Source organism: Nuphar pumila, chromosome 2, assembly GCF_984573655.1.
Source record: "Nuphar pumila chromosome 2, dmNupPumi1.hap1.1, whole genome shotgun sequence".
NCBI lineage: Eukaryota > Viridiplantae > Streptophyta > Magnoliopsida > Nymphaeales > Nymphaeaceae > Nuphar > Nuphar pumila.
In genome coordinates, this window is record NC_143250.1 from 79,293,836 (window position 1) to 79,316,492 (window position 22,657).

Here is a 22,657-nt window from a genome sequence, read left to right on the forward strand (position 1 = left end):
GAATATGAATGGGGGACTGTACAAAAGAGTGGAGGTCGGCTATGTGTACCTAATAATTTTGTCCTTCTATTTGGCACATCACAATATGACATGGCAAAACAAAAATTGAAATAGATTTCTGAGGCTTGATAACCCCAAATGGAAACAGCAAGAGCAAAAGCAAATCAAATGCATAGATTTCAACATGAGCAAAAACTAGGTTGGGCTCATTAACTTGCACAGAAATTTTTTTCTTTCTAAAAGAAGGGATCGGTCCATAGAGTTCTCATTTAAAGTCCCACTTAGCAAACAATCAGTTTTTTTTTTAAGCAGAGTAGCATAGTGACAAAATATGCAGTAAGGTCTTACTGCTATTCTGGGTTTGGGATTTCACCCAGAACGATATCCCCAAACAGAATTTAACATGTATCATGCCTCAATTCCAAATCAAGAAAACCCAAATCGGGTTGATTTGGGAACTCGGCAGGTTAGGGTTATAAAAAAAAAACATCATTTAAGAACCTCCATATTCAGATTTCCCCTTCTTGCATAAAAATAAGAAACCCCTAATCGCATATCTAGGGTTTAACAAAACTTTCTTCCCCTTTTTTTTTTTGAAAATAGGGAATACCTCCATCGACAACCTTCCTTGGATGCTCCCCTCAAACCCCTCACACGGGATCGAACCCATGTTCGATCCCTCACCCAAATTCGTTAGAAGCACCATACCTCTTGAAGATTTTTCCGGCGATCTTTCCGGCGATCGGAAGCTGCAGATTGTGCGTACGGGGCTGCGGTGTCGCTCTTCTTCACTGCCGTGGAGAGGGGTGCTCGCTGGAGCTGCGGTGGCTGTGGGTTGCCGCAACTTTTTTTCCGGCGTGCCCTATTCCTCCGATGCGCACGCAGACAGAGAGAGAGACGAGGGAGAGAGACGAGTGAAGAGGGCCCCCCTCTCCACTCCCTTTTATCGGCCAAGACCCCCCCTTCCATGCCGAGATGGGGGGAGATCGGTTACGCCTTGCGTAACCCCCCCCCCCTGCCTCCTTCTATTTCTGTTACACACTATCGGGCAACCCTTATCGGGTTGCCCTTTTCTTTAAAAGGGTTGTTACATGGGGTGGGGCTCGGGTCCGAACCCGAGACCCGTAACCCGGCCCCAATCTATATGGATCCACAAGTTGGATCCGAATGGATTCAACTGTGGATCCTCGGATAAGTTTTTAAAAATAAAATTTCATTAAATTTGAATTTCACATTATACATAAAATTTTAACCCCCATCAATATGGATCCGCAAGTTGGATCCAAGTGGATCCAACTGTGGATCCTCGAATTCGCTTAATATATATACATATATATATGTATATTTCTATTTTATTACTAATATTAATATTATTTTAATATAACTCCATTATTTAAGCATAAATACCCCTCTATGGGTCTTGGATCCGAAACTGGATCCCAGGCCCAAATCACCCATATATCATAATATATTTAAAATAAATGCTTAAAAATTATGGTTATTACAATATGCATATGCAAAGAAAACTCTGATAAAAGATAATAATTTATTCATGTATATGCATAGAAATCATGCATATTCATGCTATGCATTAGATCATACATATTTACTTATTCCCTTAATTGTTATATATTGGTGAATGCATGATGTTTGTTCCCTAATGCATGTTAAATGTTTTATTGCTTAACTTGTGGTCTCTGTTGTTTATTAAATTGTTCTCTCATGTCCTATAATTATTCTCTATTGCATGAATAGTCAATTGAGTTATGAATTTGTCATAATTGCATCTCTAAAATATTGTATGAATCTTATTTATATTCTTTTTACTTATTTGTTTCATTAGAGGGATTCGTTGTAATACCCATGATTTTTATCAGATAAATAAATTTAGATTTTAAGTCATTAAGGTGATACACAAATATTTTATTGTTTTAATTATTTATTCGTAATTGGATCTTGGATAACCTATTTGGATCATTGAAGTAAATCGGATTTTAATGAGAAAATTTCTACAACACTTTAGTGGGAATTGGTATAGCTTAAGGCGATGTTCGGATCCACAATATTGCATTTGGATCTTCGATATCACAATTTCAATATTAATCTGGATCCTTGTATTGAAACCATAAAGATCAACATACATTTAGCTGGATCCATAATAATTCATTTGGATCCCTAGTTCTAAATCAGAGTATGATCAAAACTTCGGATTTCTGGATCCGAATTTATTAAAAGGATTGACGAAGCACAATGGATCTTGGATCCATATTAAATTATGTTAATTTTTGGATAACGTAAATGGATCTATATTAACCTATGAAAGACCCATAAGATCGTATCGAAAAATAAACCAATTGTATTAAGAATATAGTATTTTAAAGCGTGTAATATATTGAATCCTCAGACGGATCCAAATTGCCCAACTAGGTGGTTTCATTAAAAGATTTGGGTTGAGGGCCATGAGTGTGGCCAAACCAAAACAGTACCCAAATTGGGAGTGTTAATATCTCTCTCTCTCTCTATATATATATAATATAAAATAAATGATAATAATAATAAAAACATAGTAATAATATATATACATCTAGATCTGCGGTTGGACCCGTATGGGCCCAAATGCATGGGGTTCGTGGGTTGCGGACCCAGTCGAACTGAGCCCGCACCCCACTGGTGCATTAAGTAAAGAAAAACACACACACACACACACACACACATTTGGACCCGGGTCAGATCCGGATCCGACCTGGATCTGCCAACCCATTAGGGTTAAAACTCGCATGGCCAGGGGTTTCTTTCAAAACTTCCCCCTGCACCGCTCTCCCTCTTCCTCTTTCTGCTGGGGTTTCCTGATCAACACCCTCCCGCACCCTTAAAATCACGCAAGGGTGAGGGGAGGCCTTCACCCTTGCACTCTCTGCCCTCTCGCTCACCGATGGCCTCAGCCAACACCCTCGCTTCCCCTCCTGTTTCCTTTCCAGCCGCCAGCAACATCGCTGCCATTTCCCCTTCACTCGTGTACTCTCGTTATCTCTCTCTTTCACGATTCAAGGAAGAGGCTTTGCGGAGTCATGGCTGATCGATAGCACAATGATAGGAAAGTCGACGAAAAGGGAGAAATGCTTCAAAAAGAGGTAGGGTACTGTATTTTTCTTTCTAGTATAATATGGGGTCATGCATGCTATATGGGTTGGCCGGACCCCCAAATCCATCAAGTTGGGGATTTAGATTACCGCGGAAAACCCCAAATCGAGTTCCTCCTTTTGCTCAGTTTTCGGATTTGCTGTTAAGGGTGGGTTTCCCCTTTTCTGAAAAAAGGGGGGGGGGGGGGAAGGGGTTTTCGATTCCTGCTATAGGGTTTCATTAACGGCTATAAAAAAAAAGGGGGGGGGGTTTAAATGATTCTGTAGTATATTATGTTGCAAATAATGGAATGGGTTGTTGCACAACCAATCGGCGTGACCGAGTCTGTATATACGTCTCTCTTAAAAGTTTTAATTTCTCAAATTGCTATTTTCTGCATAACGTAAGTTGTGTGATTGGTTCTGTAAGCATGCTCTACCCAAATTTACTTTTCAGTAAGTATGGATCTTAGGGGAAATCCCTGTTGTGTCATTTTTTTTTTGGTACTTTATATGCCTAGTGCTGTGAATGAAGGTTTTGGTTTGGAATGATAGGATTTCCTCTGCATTCCTGGTATACACCCTGTTTATGAACCTGGATGTTTCTGAAAACAGTATTATATAGGTCCTCGAGTATGAATAAGTCCCCTGATGTAAGTCTGGTGCATATGATTGAGTGTTACGTTTGTCTAATGCTATTCATGACTCTGGTTCTGTGTATTCAATACTATTAATCATGCATGTTAATGGAATATATATATATATATATATATATATATATATATTCTTATATATCCTGAAATTGCAGGTCGTATGCCTCTGTCCGACAGATTATTGTTTGTCATGGAAAGATATTTTCATAAATGATTTGCATATAGGATCTCGATTCCGGTTATATCTTCTAAGTGCTCAAGGCTATGTTGTAACGGTGTTACTATGTTATGTTGGGTACTTTGCATACTTTTCCATTCCATTAAGTGACAACTCAACCTAGAGGATGTCTTTTGATTCTGTGGACTGTTGGTTTAATAGACGTGCATGACCTATAATCGGGTATATTGTTTCACAAAATCTTGCCAAATAAATCTGGGTACCTAGATTGTGGTCAAGCTACCTCTCCACATGGAAAGTGTTCAAAGCTGGCGTTTGTGTGAATACAGTGAGTCAGTACGGTAATAGAGATGATGCAGCAAGTATCTGCATCATATAGGTGTTGGTGCTGGTATATGGCAAGATGCAGTGGCCTTCCCCAAAGGGTCATGGGTTGCACCTACATTATGAATACACAGATAATACATACTTTAAATACAATACTCTGCTTCTATAGAGAAAATGCAAAAAATACTCCGCATTCATAAATAGGTAAATCTCTGATCAGATTGTAAGAACATTACACACGTGGAAATATTGGTTTAAATGCATAGTATTGTATTTTGTGGTTGTCATAGGACATATATATATATATAAAAAATGGATCTTATTGGTAAAGCCACGACTGATACAGGTACGTTTTCAGTAAAATCAATCCTTGTGGTCACCATGGGGAAATATGTGATTTTCAAATCCGGAGATTTAATCACATATAAGGTTGATGTTCGATTGTATATTAAGCCATACCTTATGTGTGTACTTAGCTGATGATAAGTTTGTTCAATTGCATATTAAGTGACAAAATCTTTATTGTTCAAATTAAGCTGCATAATTTAGTATGTTCAAATGCATATTAAGTGTATATCATCTAGAAGGTTCAAATGGCCATTAAGATGTTTATTCTCCAATGTTCTTATGCATGTTAAGTTGTATATCTTTCTGAAGTACTATTGCCTAACACTACATATTTGCTGAAAGTATCAAATGCCAACTAAGCTGTATATCTTGTGGAATGTTCAAATGAGAATGTGTTTAGAGAAAAGTATCTAGTTGTATTATCAAATCTCTAGGATTACACTGCATGCTTAATAAAGGACACCAACAATGTCTTTGTTTGTTTGGGGAGCTTTTAATACATGCCACCTTGTGTTGGAATGTTACAAGTCAAAACCTAATGGTACGTTGTGGCAATTTGCTATTGAAGAATAAATAAATAATAATAATGATGATGAATGATGATCTGATAACCGAACCTATGGGTCGGTTTGTTGTGGACATATGAATGTCAAGCCAGTGTGTTGAGGGTCATGCATAGACCATCGAAGTTATGATGTGAATCCACATGAAAATGAAAATATAATATTGTTGCCCGACTGGTTTAAAGGCACCGGGGCATTCGTGCTTGACTGGTTTAAAGGCACCGAAGCACTTTGAGTGGGTTATGCAATCAATATGACAAAGGATTGGGACTGTTCTATACACCTTGATAAAATGACTAAGGTTGGGAATTCTACTGCTGTGGTAGTAGAAAGAAGTTGGGGAAATGTCCTGTATTTCGGGAAATAAATTAAATGAAAAGATTAACCCACTCAGATTTGGGCTTATCTTGGAGAGGGTAGGTGGTACAAAACTCTGGGGACATGTTTATCTGTTTTGAGCTAAAGTGACTCGTTGGTCCCCAGTCCTCGGAGTTGGAGGGACCCAGACTACCAATGTGTCCTAGGTGGTAGCTCTTTGTTCTTCTACAGAAGTTAGGGATGCATCCTGTTTTTGGTTTTGGCCTTTGGGAGGTTCTCTCGGTCACTGACCGCTCCCTTAGGATTTTCAGTCTTAGTTAGAATGTTCGGGTTAATAAAACAACTTTGAATAATATACCCCCGAACGTTCTCTTCTGTGATGATTGCCTTGGCCTGTGTGTACCCACGGGATAAGAAAAGATAAACAATTAGAATAGCTAGGTATCCCAGTGAGTGGAGTTACTAAAGAGACAATTTCATATTCTTTCTAGCATGCTTTATGTTCTGAGCATGTGATGAAATGCAAATCCTGAAATGTGTGGATATGAAGTAATTGTGATGAAATGCAAATCCTGAAATGTGTGGATATGAAGTAATTGAATTCATATTGTGATCATTACTTGAAAGTTGTGCATGTTACTGTTATTCTTGTTGCATAAAAGCTTTACTTGCTTAATTATAGCTATTGTATAACCTGCTTACTTACTTAGATGTATGTCTGTTATTGCTATTGCATAGTCTGCTTTACGCGCTTTGGTATATGCTAAAGATTCACACTTGACACTCACATCACATACTTGATACATGATATACCTGCAAGAAAAATTACAGTTTTCCTACTTAGACGTGGTAGTCTAATTCCAATCAATTTACTATTTTTCAGATAAAGAATATGGTTTATGAGCGGCTGCAGGATGAGGCATCAGATCGAGATTTTTGGATTTATTGTTCCAGGGATCGCTTGGGTTTATTGTAATTTTTAACTGTTCATATCATTTAAAACTCTAATGTTAATTTTCATTGATATTGAAATAAAATGAATGTTTTGGGTTTTATCTCCACGGTAATGTTCTAGAATGTTTAACCCCATATTATTACTTGTTTTCGCTGTTAAAAAAAAATCCTCTTAAATTTGGGTTAAAATTTTGGGGCGTTACATTCGTAAACAAAATTCTTTGGATTCTGACTGACACCCCTACTTTTGTGTTTTTATAGCCTCAAAGGCCCAGTGAGGCGACTTGCTTTCGAGGGGGCTACGAGGGAACCACACGACTGCTTGACAGATTCTTTTTGGACAACGTGACTCTTTTTTCTGCCTTATTTATATTTTATTTGCTTATGTCTCAGACTATATGCACTTTAATAAATAAAGTTTGGTTTAGTTTGAAAGATGAGTATAAGATCCCTCGTGGTTGTGGATGTGTTGCAACTGAGGTTTTTAGGAATGTTTTTGCACTTGAGATTTTTTTTTTGCCACTTTTTCATGGGTACGAGTTGGGGTCGTTACAATTGTGATCTCAAGATCATTGATAAAATCAACAATTTTAAATGCTATCTCACAAGAGGATGTCCTTCTTCGCTTCTTCTAAAGAGTGGTAGGGATGAAATAAGGAAAGGTTTACTAGTATCTAGATGAAGGGAGTATCGCATGCTCGAGAGCTACAACCTATGGAGCATGCCATAATCATCTTAGATTCTGAGGATGAAAATGACATAATCATCCTACATTTTGAGGATGAAAATGACATGATAAAAAAAAAAAGAACGATGAAGGTCCATCAACATTATAACACCCGTTGCAAGAGGATCCTTTAGTTGCCACAAAGAAAATGTTGCATATCTACTGCCACAATTGAAGTATTTGTAGTAATTTAGTTATTAGTGACTAGTGTTAAGGGCACAAGAATGAAGACTTTTGTAAAACTTTAGGTATTGGAATTTAAAAAACACTTTGTATGAATGAATCTTGTGACATGATAGCTGTTTAATATTTATATTATTTCATAATTTGCATTTTCATGTTGATATGCTTCATTCATAGCATATATTGTCTTTAGTATTGGATGTTTGATGTCTTATGCAGATCATAATTGTTTGATATGTGATACTATGGTTTTATCTTTTGCAATTCATGAATGCTTCTTTTGTTACGAACTTTTTAGAAAATTTCCTGATTTTTTATTTTTATTAAAAAAAGTTTTTTTTACAATACCATATTATGTCCTATTTTGAGCTCAGCCAATGTAGGCTCTGACACTTTCTACAACATTAATCGTAATAGAATAGGCAACTGATTAAAAGATTGCAGAAGATCATGTGCCATTGAGGATGCTACATTACTCTGGTATTCTTCTCCAAGGCCATTCAGCACAATGCAAATAAGGTCTTCATCTGGTACTGCATGATTTATGGAATCAAAGCTGATCGAAAACAACACGAATGTTGCAAAAGAACTCTTTTGCAGAGCACTCTTTCTCTTGAAAGCTTACAAGGAGGTCTTGAGATGCATAAGATCAGGACTAGACACTTGCATGTATCTTTTATGCAAGTGATTCCACAGCTCCACTGCAGTATAATCTGATGGTGCTTGTAAAAGAACCCTTTGGGATAGAGTGGATGTAATGTATGCCACCAACTATTGATTTTGCATTTGCCAAGCAACATATTCAGGGCTCCGACTAGTGATTAGCGGGTCCCCCCTTTCTTATCTTGCTCATTTATAACCAAATACTCTAGTGGGTGAGGTTCAGACCCAGTAGTATGCCCATTAGGTTGTGGCCTTGCATAAAAGGAACAATATGTTTTTTCCACAAGAAATTGGTTAAATCCAATTTCTTGGGAAAAGGTAGAGTCAAGAACAATGACTGATTTATAGAGAATATGGTATTGTTGTTGAAAGCCATGGATACCTAATAATGGTGAAACAACCTGGCAAACAAAAGGTATGGAGGGAAGAAAGAAACCGAATTAGGACCGGTGTCAATACTCCTTTTTGGAATGAGAATAGGAAGAAAGAGAAGGTAGAAGAAAAAAGGGATAGATGGGAAGATTGGAAAAGTATTTATAGGAGATAGATGAGATGGGGGATTGAAGAAAGGATAACCTGAAAAGATGAAAGAAGAGGCTTTCCTTAGGAACCAAGATTGGATCATCATCGCGTCTCTCAAGAGCTTAGTGCTATGACACCAATACTCAATACTAGTTTTGAGAGAGAGAGAGAGAGAGAGAGAGAGAGAGAGAGAGAGAGAGAGAGAGAGAGAGAGAGAGAGAGAGAGAGACCAAGGAATGGAAGCTGCCAACAAGGGTGTCCCATCGTATTATTTATTGAGGGACAATACTTGGCTAGCAAGAAACAGGAACATTAACTTACCCTCGTCTACTTATTACACAACAATTAGCAAATGTGTCATGAATTAGAATCATGACACTGTAAGGATGTCCAAAGGTAAAACCACCATAATGCCATTGGATTTCATTTCCCATGTGGGTGTTCTTGCTACTTCAAACTTCTTTTCTTTTGTTTTGTGTGCTCATGCTGAAACTATAGATTTGAGAGAGAGAGAGAGTTCAATTCCCTAAATTAATAAAAGAACTTTGTTCATTTTTATCATAAATTGGTCAGAAAGAATGATCCACGTGAAAATGAAATCAGAAAAAAAGGATGAACTTCTATTGGAAAATCAAGGGGCTTATCTCTTGCAGGTGACACCTATTTTTTTAAAGATGGGATGAACATCAGCATCAGATCAGAGAAGGAACAATGAAATTTGAACAAATCAGAAAACTTGTCCGTTGACTTCTAAGTCTTTTTTATCATAAGCCTGGCTGAGAAGTATGAGATAAGTCCGCATCAAAATGCTTAATAAGAGATTCAATGAACAAACTTATGGTTATGGTTTCAAGACCAATTATTCTTTTGGAGATTATTGTGTATTTTGTTGCAAGAAATAAAGAGAAAAACTGCTATGCCATGCTTGCTGCTTTGACTGAGTTCGTAGAGTTTTTAAGCAGGTGGAAGTAAAGGTGAAGGGAAACTGGCGGCAGGATGAAGGACTGCTTAGAGACTATGGTTATGGTGGTCAAATACGTGCTTGGGGACTTTGATGATATAAAATGGAGGGAAGATTTCATGTATTGTAATGAGTGTCCATTCTACACCTGAAAATCCACGTGATGGTATGTCATTCTCTCTCGAATTTACAAATTTTCTGGATAAACTTTTTTTGATTTTTTTTTTTAAATTTATTTATTTTAATATCATGAGCCTCACCTTGTAAATCTTTGCTTAACAATAGGAGAGGAACTTAGGAAGGTCGTTCTGTTTTTCTTATAGTCAGGCTATTGGGGAGAAGAAAGTAGCTGCAAGAGACTCTTCATCAGAAACCAGCAGCATGTCCAAGATGTTATTGTAGCTATCCTGTCATGATGTAAATGCAATCATAAATAGAGAAATTAGTGATTCATTTAGTGTGCTTAACAAGTCTAAATATCACTAGTTCGAACTTTTTGCTATGTTATGAAGATATACAGCTTTTAGCTTCCCTGTATGATATGAATCAAAATTCACGTTTGGAGAAAAGCTTGAAGTGCATTATGTTACATGATATGACCCCCTCCTGTCTGAAAGAAACCTTACGTCTTTCATGTCTGAAGATAAGATGGAAATAATACATAGCTGACCTGAGTTTGAAGAAACATGTCTAAGTTCTGCTTGCACCCTAATATTTGAAAACTTAAGATGCTTGTCATTGTATTTACTAGACCAGTGGTTACAAATTTGAAAACTGGTGCTAATACCAAATGCCATGTTTCTAGTTTAATCATTTCCAATTCAAAACTGAAGCCAACTCAAGATGAAAGATTGGAATGAGGGCTTACATGGTAGGATCTGAGGAAGCAGCGTATGGGTAACCGACAAGGGGGTGTGGCACGATTTTCTTTCCTTTTGTTTTCTTTTCAGTCAAGCTGGGGCATAGCACCCATGGGATTTGAACCCGAGACCCCTCAGTTATTGATCTCATTCAACCCTGGCAGTTTGGTACTCGTCCAATGTGCTTACCTTGCTTGATACGTCATATGATATCCCCAAGGATGGGTTACTATCCGGTGTGGATGGGGCTGTACACGAGGCTGATACTGTCTTGGTTCAGAAATGGTATTTTGAGTTGGATCTTGGCTCAAGCAATGCTCGGTTGAGACTAACTGAGCTTGACCTCGGCCTGCCTGTAGCTTACTGATGCATGATGGCTGTTGTGATAAAATAACCTGTGTGTGTCATAGATAAGCATATTCTAATTTCTTAATTTAAATGAGCTTTTGTTTGGGCTTGAGTTCGATATGTTCAATCAAAAAGGCTTTTTTATTTAAGCTCGAGCTTGGGTCGTGTATTCAACACGTAAACCCAAAGCAAACCCTTTAGCAAGCTGATCATGAGAGTTTAATTGAGTGTGAGCTTTTCACTACCCCTATGTTGCTGACCTATGTTTTTTTAGCGATTCATGGCTTGAGCAATTAGTGGTCAATTTGTTATCGAAAGAAGACTGTATTGTGACAAAAATGATGTGTTTCTCTAAATGTCTTAATTTTTTTTTAAATCCGCCCGCTGTTCAAAACGGCAAATAGGATATTTCTACCCTTCGCACAAGCCAACATCATGAAGTTTGCACGATATATTGTTTTGTGCATTGGCTAAGGCAAAACTTCACTTAAATGTATATTTGCATATATTTTTTTTGCGGTCTTTAAGAAGCGTGCAAAAATTGTGTTATTTATGTGGTATTTTCTGTTAATCGTAAAATTGCAAATACCTTAATAAAATCACATATTTTATACCAAAATCATGAAAAATCATGCTCTCTTTTCTTTAACCATCACTTAAGTGTATGTTCACACCTATTTTTTTATGGCTTTCATGAAGCGTGCCAAAACAAGTTTTGTGAACCTTCTTATGATAATGAATTCACAAATATTTTATACAAAAAATAATTGTACTTTAAGTCTAATTTGACACATTTCCTTAAAAATCTTACAATTTTGTTATTCTTATGTTGTCTAAAATTGTAAATACCCAACTTTGTTTGAACCTTTTTACCCTTCACAATTACAAATTGATGGGTTATTGCAATAAAATTGTACTACTCGTTGGCTAGTGCAAACTCCCACTTGAATCTAGAATCACACATTTTTTTATGTGAACTTTATAAACTCCAATAGCAGTGACCCATCTATAATGGTGATATTTATGTGTCACCTTTATAGCCTGTAATGGAAAGAATTAACTCACCATTATAGTCGATAATGGCATAATGGCGAGAAGTAAGCCATTGTTATAGGCTATGAAGGCAACAATTTAGTCGCCATTATAGGTTGTAACAATGACATAGGTCTTAAACCTACAAAATTAATTTTTTTATATTAGTTTTAAATTTTTTATATTATATTAAAAAAATGACAAATACAATTCAAATATATACTTCAAACATACATCCATTCAAATATAAACATACACTTCAAACATCAATTCAAATATAGACATACACTAGTATTTATATATTCTGAAACATACATTTAAATATAAATATACACTTTTCCAACTTCCTCAAACATTCAACCTCTCCAACCCTCTCAAATATTCAACTTCAAACATACATTCGAATATAAACATATACTTCAAAAAATAAACACACTTTAAAAAACAAACATATATCCTCTTCAACTCCCTCCCCTATATCCTCTTCAAACCTGCAACAAACATACTTCAAAAAACAAACATACATCCTCTCCAACCCTCCCCTATATTTTCTCTAAACCTGCAACAAACACACTTTAAAAAACAAATATTCATCCTCTCCTACATCCTCTCTAAACCTACAACAAACACACTTCAAGAATGAGTATAATCTAATAATTAAAAAAAAAACCAATTATGACAATGTTAATGATGATGATAGTAGTATGAGAATTCAGTCTGATAACTTACATATATTTTAATCACATTACGATTGAAGACTCGATAATGCTTTCGTCTTTTCATGACTTCCATGAGAATCTGAAAAAGCATAAAGATAACCTTAGCAAAACATCTTTTCACATTCAAGAGGATGCTAACTTCAATTCAATAAATATATATAGATATAAATATCAGTTTATATATATATATATATATATATATATATATATATATAATCAGTTTCACACTAAGTACAATATCTCATTATAGTAAAAATTAATACAAGCCAAACAGAAAAACAAGATATAAACAAACATGTGTCCTTAGAACATAACATGACATAAAAAACTATGACATGTTCATCCAATAAATAGACATTTGGCGGTATTATCTACGAAAAAATAAGAGAGATCTAGGATGGAGGGTTCTGTTTAAGAAAATCTATGAAGGTCTGCATATGTTTTTTGAGCTTCCTAGTTTCTTCTCTCTTGCTTCCGGACTTCTCTCTCGCTCTAGTTGCTAAAGGAGTCGCTCATGTTCTTCTCTTTCGCTCTCGTTGAGGTCGTCCATCATTTGTTCTTCTCTTAGTTGTTGGAGCTCTGACTGTGTCACCTCAAATTAAAAAAATAGCTCTGAAATACAGACATTGCCTTTAGATAGAATAACAAATGCACCCATCCCTCTCACATGTCCAGATCACTCTTCGAAAACTTTGGCAAAGATGTCTCGTTGTGACATCGATTGGCCTCCTTGTGAAGAGCATGTTTCATCACTTTCAATCTCCATAGAGTGCAACTTGTTTTGCACGACATTAATATTTGGTTATCAATAACTAATGATAATATATAAAATAGGATGAATAAATATGGTTTCTGCTTCACTGCTACAAAGTGTGAGTTACTTACAAAGGTGTCTTCTGCTTCGTTGCAGATAAATGTCGTGCAATCTGAATGTGTGTGCATCTCTTTGTATAACTAACTCGCTATCAGTTTGTGCTCTTTCATTTCAGTTTGCAAATAACAAATTTAGAATCTATTAAATAAAATATATTTAGCACTATACTATTATATGAAAAAAATAAACTTAGAAACTAAGAAACTTACCCTCGTATAAAACCTCTGGATATATAAAGACGATCTACTAGTATGTTGGACTGTCTATTTTACTTTATTCACAATTTTTTTCTCCGATGTCCATTGTTAACCAAAGAAAGATTAATTAGTTCACTAAAATCTAAAAATTTGAACATTTATTTACTTATGAATATATATCCAATATTTATCATCCAATAGTCTCCGGTAAAAAAATTGCAAATCCCTTTCCACACTTTAGAGTTGACTTCCTTAGAAGGATGTTTTCCTGCTTCGCCATGGTTTTTAAATATCTTTTAATGCTTGTAAAAACCTTCTCGCACCCTTGAGTATGATAACTGAAGTTGTTTATCCTATATCATTGTCTAAATCAAACTCGGCTTGCACCAAATTATTAAAATACAGTTAGTAATTTTTTTTTTATGGATTAATCTGTTTATAAAAATATAGTTAGGCAATATACTTACATAAATTGCCTCACGCAATACCATCTTCTCATCATCTGGGACCTCTATCCATGAATTGTGAGTGATGTTGGCCCGCTCTCTGGCAATGCACAAAAGCCTCCTAGAGAATATATATGCAACCTCACCCACGACTCTTTGCCTCGCAAGCTTGCACCCACGACTCCTTGCATCCTAGCCTTTTGTTGCTTGATTTGCTTCTGGTAGACTACACATTTGTTCTTCCCATGTTTGCGTTGAGAAGATTCCGCATTTGTAAATTTATTGTAAGAAACAAATATTAATATGAAAATAATAAATTTTAATTATACTAAAGAAATACTTTCTAAGGCCGATGTGGATGGCTCTAGAGCTGCAGTGGCAAATAATATTAACTCAAACTACTCTGTACAAAATTGAATTATACAAGAATATTCACTATGTTACAAGAATATTCACTATGTTACAAGAACAACATTAAATCAAATGAACAACAATAACAAGATCATAGAGTTAAGATAACACACAATTATGAAATATAAACAAGGGCCATATACAATTTTAAACTTGTTTTCAAGAGAAAAAAAGAATACAAAGGCACTTATATTACACTTCCTTTATGACCCTAGATGTTTTTTTAACTCTTTAATAGGTAGATGTTCAATTGTACTTATATCAATTTCTGGGTCTAGCCATGAGTCCAAACAATTAGGACTTTTTGACAACATCTATACAGTAAGAATTTAAAAATAAAACAAAACATCTACAAATAGATTGTGATGATTGACATGTAATCAACTATATCTTTTATTGAATACATTATATAGTCTTATCTTATATATATGGGTCAAGTTGGACCACACATTAGATTTAGAATGCTCAGATAGATCCAAACAATTGTAGATCACATCACCATATCATACGATAGAAGATCTATATATAACATGCACTATTACTGGTAAATCATGAATGTGATACTCAGATTCACAAAATTTGGTATAGCATAGAGTTGTCTTAATACCGAAAATATGTATATGATCATAAGAATTAGAACAAACTTGGATGTCCACAAAAGTTCTCATAATAAAATGATGTTCAACTCATCAAAATATTTATCAATTATCCTCTGATTAGTATTGGTCCTTACGTATGTGCCTCTTATCAAACCAATCAGTTTGGATATGGCAAGTTTGCTCAATATATATAACCACTTGCATCATACACACTTTGTATATAACCCCCAACTTCTATCAAATGCCAAATTCCAACACGTGATTATGCATTGACATTATTTCTCATGTGAATTTTCATATCTCGGTGGAAATTCAGTTTGGATATGGCCCTATAAAATTTGAATCCACCAAGATATGAAAATTCACATGAAAAATGATGTTAATGCATAATCACATGGCCAAATTAAATGAATTTATTAAATAGGTCTTCAATCAAAATATGAAAATTCATCACCAAATTATTACGATGTCGTCAATTTATATCAACAATATTAAGTGACAATAGAGGTCATACCACAACAACTTAAACATAAATTAGCAATATATAAAAACATAACGACTTCAAACATGCTAATACCACCAACACATCAATGAAATAGCATGTTGGAAGAAAAGTGAATCCAAATCCCTACTCTTTCGCCAATGCAACTCTCCACAGCGATTTGGATCGAGCCAAGACTTCTTTTAAAAGTAATATTGGTATACCGAATCGGCCTTTTCCTCCTAAATATCATAAAATGAGAATTCTAATTTCTAATAGTGTCAATGACTGGATGTTCCATAGATGATCACACATTGCAGAGATGATCAGGGTATATTCTTCCACCAACTGTACTTCAAAACCACTAATAAACTTGAGGAAGAGGATCACAAACATGCGAAATGTAACTACTACCATAAAATTCCCAAAAAGAAAAAGAAAATAAAAAAGCACCCACCAGATTCAAAGACAAGACCACATATTTTATGGATCTTTACAAGATGGACTTGAATATGATCCCAATATTGAATCATGCATCAAACCCCATTTTCTATAACATATCTAAAAATGTGTGACATCCATTGATTCATAGTAGGGTTGGACATTCAATCCACTTTCTCCGCTTTCTGTCCGAGACAGAGCTGAACCTAGCCTAGTAGGGTTGGGTTTGACAAAACCGAACCCAACCCTTTGTGTTGGGTTCCATACCTGTGGCTACGGGGCAAGGAGGAAGGAGATGGAAGAAGAAGAAGAAGAAGAAGAAGAAGAAGAAGAAAGAGAAGAGGAGGAAGAAGAGGAGAGAGAGATACCTGTACTTGCAGTAGGAGGAGGAGAGGAGGGCTGCCCGACGGCAGGAGATCGCAGAGAGAGGAGGGAGCAGATACTCCAGTGGTGGTGGTATCATCCGAGCAAGAAGGAAGGAGAAGACACTCCGACGACGGCCGATAAAGTAACAACCCCAACTCATTCCCATTAAAAAATGATTTTTTTTAAACAATTACGGAAACCAAAACTCAAGGATCTGGAGCCTCATAGACTTAACAACTTTCAAACCGCAAGGGATCTCTACATTGAACCATCCAAACAAAATAACTAACTTTATTAATAAAAAATCAAAGTTTGAAAATAAAATAAAATTAAAATTTAAAATCATAGAGCCACACTATAAAAAAATAACAGACATAATCTCGTAGGATTCCTGTGCAGTCGTCCTCATCACTGACTTTCGGATCCTGTGAAAAAAACATAGGAAGTACTGAGTAAGAATTCTTCTAAAAATTTAAATAGGAAAGAAAAAGCATAAATCAAATTCATGCAAGTTTTCAGAGGAACATAACTACAACAATCTCATAATTCAATTAGCCATTCATGTATTTAACAACAATTATCATGCAACAACAATATCTCACATGAAACATAAAGTAAGAATGCATGAACTAATACAGAACAATAAATATGCATGATTCAATGCACATGCATGAACAATTTATTAAGTTATTATCAGAGTTCTCTTTTACATACATGTCCCTATTAAATACACACAAGTTTAGTTTCACTTTTCATTAAAACCCACAGATACTCAAAACAGGCACAAAAATTTTTGAAGTCCAAGATAGGTTTTCAATTATAGCTTAACACATAATTTGTATTTTATTATTGGGTTTCACACTTATTCCTCGACCGATATCAGTAATCAACACGATCCATCAGAACATTAGAAATCACTATCTAATGTTCGGATACCATAAAAATCAACATCCACTGATACCACTTTCTTAGTACACCATTAACAACAACTGTGTCTACAACACCACCCCCAAGCAAAGTGGCGGAAAACTCTCTAAAACCGTGGCCGGGAGACGAATCATCATATCGGGTTCAGGTGCACAATCACACACGAAGTTTTAGTATCTTCACGGTTTCCCCAAAACTACCATCCAGGATTTCCATATTATGGAAGGGATATGCAAGAAGAGAATTATTAATTATATTGTTTATCTCTTTTATCTTTTTAACAATAATCAAATTCTTTACCAAAAGAATCATTTTGTAAATCAAATGCAAAACACAACACGAGACCTTGGCCCGTTATAATTCAACAATGCAATTAATTTAGAAAGCCAATAATTTCAAACTGGATTTTGTAATGCATATACACAAATTTTAGAGTAACACATGCTCGTGTCCCACATGGCCTATAGTGGTTCACATCTGACCACCGATGCATCTTATGCAAAAATCTTTAATGAACATGTAATCACACAATTATTCAAACATGTCCACAATGCACATTCATTCATACACAACAAGAATGTATATATAAAACAATTTGTATATGTATATGAACACTTGCTTGCAACATGCATTTTTCTTTAATGATTCATCTCATGTATAAGATCTAAACATGCACATGATCATGTTAATGCAACATTAAAATAACTTTAGAATTTACGTGTTCATGATATGCATATTTATGCCAACATAATATTCAATTTCATGAGCATATGTAAACAACAAACAATTTTCCCAATTCGGGCATGCTCGGGATGCATATCATAACTATCGAGCCAAAGTTATTCTACCCTCGTACACAGGACAACACTAGCATGCTATTGACAATATGTTTCTCATGCATAAGCATGCAGCCAAAGCAATGGACAATAGACAATTTTGCACATAAGTGTGCAACGCTACCCTGTCTTACAACAACCCACATAACACACTCATATCACATGTTTAACAACATGATAATAGATCATATGGCAGCAATAAAAACAAAACAAAAATCAGTCAAATTAGGGCAACATGCAGAAAAGTGTTTCTGACATAGTGCTAACATAGATCAAAAATCAAAATCTCAAGACTGTTTCGATGCCCACCTATATGGCAACATCAAACAACTTCAAGACAGTCATATCATAGACAAAACAGAGGTGCACGACATATCTGGACCAGATCTGCGTGTACATGTGTTCAGTAGGTCCAGTTCAACCAAAGAGTGAGTACACCACAAATCTGGACCAGATCTGCATGTACTACTACTTGGCAGATCCAAATCAGAAATTTTATATGTATTTAGACCCGAAATGCTTCCTTAATGGATACAATACATGATAAAATCAGAAACTGCATAAGTATGTAAATCCAAACATGTTTCATTAATAGAAATGGGGCATGATAAAAGAAATATTAAAGCTTCATATGCATTCAAATCTGGACATGATTATCACTCTAAAAAACTAATCATGCATGTTCAGTTCAAATAGACTAACATGCATATATAATTCTCATAAACAATCATGCATATCCATTAAATCGATACATGATAAACATGGACTACATTTGCAATAAATCTAAATTTGCATACTTGATATATGTTAAACAGAAACAACATTCGTAAATAAATTTTTGTACAGTCCAATCAGTCGTGACAACATGCTTGAAACTGCAACAGGTCTGGTCTGGATCAGATCTGGCATGGTCAGTCCCATGCGCGCACACACACATATATAAATATCTATATATAATTAGGGCTTGTGACAAACCTGGTTTGGGTCAGATATGATCCCAAACCAGGGTTGTGATGCAGCCAGTAGAACCATACATATATATATATATATATATATATATATATATATATATATATATATATATATATATATATATATATATATATATATATATATATAATGTGTGTGTTCTGGCCATGTGCATGAACCCCAAAACTGTCAACAGCCCACGATTTTCAGCATGTATGGAAACAAATTTTATTTTTTAATGGCAGTCTTATGCACAATTTGATAATAATTATAAATCAGCAAATCTGGACTAGATATCAACAGGTCCAGATCTGTCCATGTTTAACAAGATTTATGGCAAAAACAATCACAGTTGACAATCACAATCACTGCTTGCACTTTTTCATGTTTCACTAACCTTGAGAAAGTATGGCGATTGTGATTTACAAACACAAGATCCAAGAATCACATGGCATTGCAAACATGCCACTAACGTGCACTAGATTCTTTAGAAAGCTTCAAATACCCCTACACTGACAACAAAATACCAATGTCGTTAAATCAAATTCACACCAAACCGGTATACATGTGGAGTAGGGTGTAGTGATAACTACATATGAACAGTGAATTTTTGAGGTTTTTTCATCATTTTTCGAGATCTAACTATACAGATGTGATCTACATGCTTGGTTTATAAAAGTTGATTCTTAGATTGTATGATTTGAAGATAGATAAGTTTTTATAGGGATTTAAAAGTCAATTGCCAAAATTTTCATAAATATTCGAGGCTCAAAACATTATATTGTTTCATTGAGAAACATAATTCTAGCATTTTCCTATCAAACAGACCATGGTGAATGCATATACATGGTTATATTTGAAAAAGAAAAAACAAACAAACAAACAAATGTCCCCTATTTATATGCAATTTGCACCTAAGTCCGTCTACACATATTTCGACTCCTTTGTTGCATACGTTATAGATGTCAACTTTGTCTTACCAGCTGGCCCCAGGATGTGTTCAACATGATCCATTTATTTAATAGTAATTGTACTGTGAATCAAATAGTTTCAACATAAAAATTATGATTTTTCAATTGTAACATTTTGGCACATTGTAGACAGTTGGTTTATAAACCTCTGAAATAGCCTGCATATGCAATACAGTTTTTCGATAAGAACATGCAAAACATTTGGGCAACATAAATATGCTTTTTACTAAGCAAACCAACTAATCATATAGTAAAGAACTCCCTAGTAAAAAAGATGTAAAATGTATTTTTGCATGTTTGTCCCTTCAGATGTGCACGGGTGAGTAAAAATCAGTGCTTGAATCATATTATTCCAATGTGCATGTAAGATTTTATTAGAGTTGAAAAATCAATGGCCTATAATGTACGATTAAAATTATATTTTTACGCCCAAAAAATATGATCCAAGAATTGCTACCATTTTGATCATGCCAAATAGATCCATGGGGTTAGATTAGGTCAAAAAAACCTCCCAATATAAGTTCCAATTGTGAGTCAAATTCAAATGTTGAATTTGTCTTGTAATTAGTGAGTCATTAAATCAGAATTTTGTAGTTAATGATGGAGCCCATGAAAGATAAAAAGGAAGCTCAAAAGCTATCATTTATGCATGAGCAGTTGGTAGAAAAGGTCCCCAATTAGAGCTATGTAATTTGAGTACAAGTAAAGAGTATTATTTAATAAATTGATGTTCTTGTGTGCTTATATCTTAAGCATTTCCTTTGTGTGCCAGTGAAAGCCCCTATCATTTATGCATGAGCACTATGTAGAAAGGGCCCCCAATTTTATATATACCTATGAGTTATGTAATTTGAGTATGAGTAAAGAGTATTATCCAATAAATTGAGGTTATGCGCTTATATCTTGAGCAATTCTTTTGTGTGCAAGTGAGAGCCCAGAAGATACCAAATACTTTCACTTAGGCCTTTACTAAAAAGAAGTAAAGAAATTGTTGGGATATAATACTAATGAGTGGTCAAAATCTCCATCAGATGTTTGTCTTGGACTGTCCAGTAAGAAATATGTTTTTGGAAAATAATCATTTTTTATGTGAAAATTAACTTTCCTTTTTGAAGAACTTTGGTTCATTGTAAACCGTTTGGTTTTTATATTCCATTAAAAATCTTTATTCGTACAAAAAACTCTTAATCTAATGGATGTTCAACACTAAAGGATCATATATGTCACAACTTTGGTCAAATACAAAGAACAATCAACATAAACGTTCGAAAATCAATGGACCTGCTCGCGATGGTATCCATGAGGAATCGAGGATGCCAAAGGGACGACGGAGGTTACGCCTATATATAAAGGTGTGAATGCAGAAATTTACTTTAGAACACACCTTGAATTAATACATTTGAATGCTAAAATATATGTAAATGAAGTATAGAAATAAATGGCCTGGATTGCCCAAAATATAACAATAAGAAAAAATATTTTCACATCCAAAATTTCTAAGACTAAATACATGACATATACTAAATAAACATTGGCAAGCCCATCGCTATAGTCCGATCCATTTGAAAATGCATGAGATGAGGCAGATCATTGATAACGTATGTGTTGCACATATGCACCAAAGCCTAAGACATCTAAAGTAGCAATTTTTCATTTGTTGCTACCCTTACTCCAAGCCTAATTGCATTAAGACATGCACCTATCAAAACACGTCTCTCTCTCTCTCTCTCTCTCCCTTTAGGGTGTATTTGACTATGGGTAAAAATTACAGAAAATGATTGTATTGTACGACTAATTTGACATATTTTTCAAAATGCTTCACAATTTTGCTAATCTCCTCATGTCTAAAATCACAAATATTTAGTTTTAAAAAATTCTTACTACCCTTCGCACATGCGAACTTCATAAATATATGTGAATTTTCTCTCAAATATGTAACTATTTTTGGCATAAAAGTCTCTATTTTTAGATATCTCTCTCTTTGATCTGACATTGAAAACTTACATCTTTATAGTCGTTGAAAATTTGAGACATGCTTTTAACTTTCCTTATTTGAGTCAGAACTGAAAACCTCTCTAGGGTTCCTATTTTTGAGTTCCAAAATCGGAATAGAAATATGTTCTACAGATTGAAACAGGCACGACAGTGCCTTTTCTATATGTTTTATGTTATTTTCTGGCCACCTGCGATAAAAATGAAGAAAATTAAAAAAGAAAAGAGATCGATCGAGGAGTAAACTTTTCAATACCACCAAGATCATCTTAATGTGGTGAACTCTTGGGGAGAAACTTTATATGCAAGATAGACTTCAACTATTCTAGTATGCAAAACATGCTTTTATTCCAGTTTTAAAACAAAAAAACAAGAACTTTAGAGGGGTTTTCAGCTTTGACTCAAAATAAAAAAAATTAGAGGCATGTATCTTAGCTTTCCAACGACTATAAGAATGCAGGTTTTTGACATCATATTAGAGAAACACATATATAAGAACAAATACTGAACTACATAATATATATGATTTTTCTTCTATATATGTGACTTCCCTCTTAAATATGCAATTTTCTCCTAAATATATGTGAAGTTCCTCTTATATATGTGATTTTCTCTTAAATATATGCAGAGTTTCTCCTATATATATGATTTTTCTCTTAAACATGCAATTTT

General features: G+C 34.9%; 1 protein-coding gene across 7 annotated transcripts in view; it reads left to right on the forward strand.

Moving 5' to 3' along the window:
- LOC149845802 (GTP-binding protein Era-like protein) overlaps window positions 1–10,107 on the forward strand; it is an 83,480-nt gene extending 73,373 nt beyond the window's left edge. Inside the window, exons 9-11 of one of the 7 annotated variants that reach the window (XM_089996017.1) lie at window positions 6,722–6,805; window positions 9,518–9,682; window positions 9,840–10,107. In XM_089996017.1, the coding sequence (XP_089852143.1) occupies window positions 6,722–6,805; window positions 9,518–9,610 (177 nt within the window). In that variant the 3' untranslated portion in view covers window positions 9,611–9,682; window positions 9,840–10,107. Of the gene's footprint in view, window positions 1–6,721; window positions 6,806–9,514; window positions 9,683–9,801 lie in introns of all 7 variants that reach the window. The other 6 variants (XM_089996019.1, XM_089996018.1, XM_089996021.1 and 3 more) reach the window with 6 other exon arrangements.
- Window positions 10,108–22,657: the final 12,550 nt, after the last annotated feature.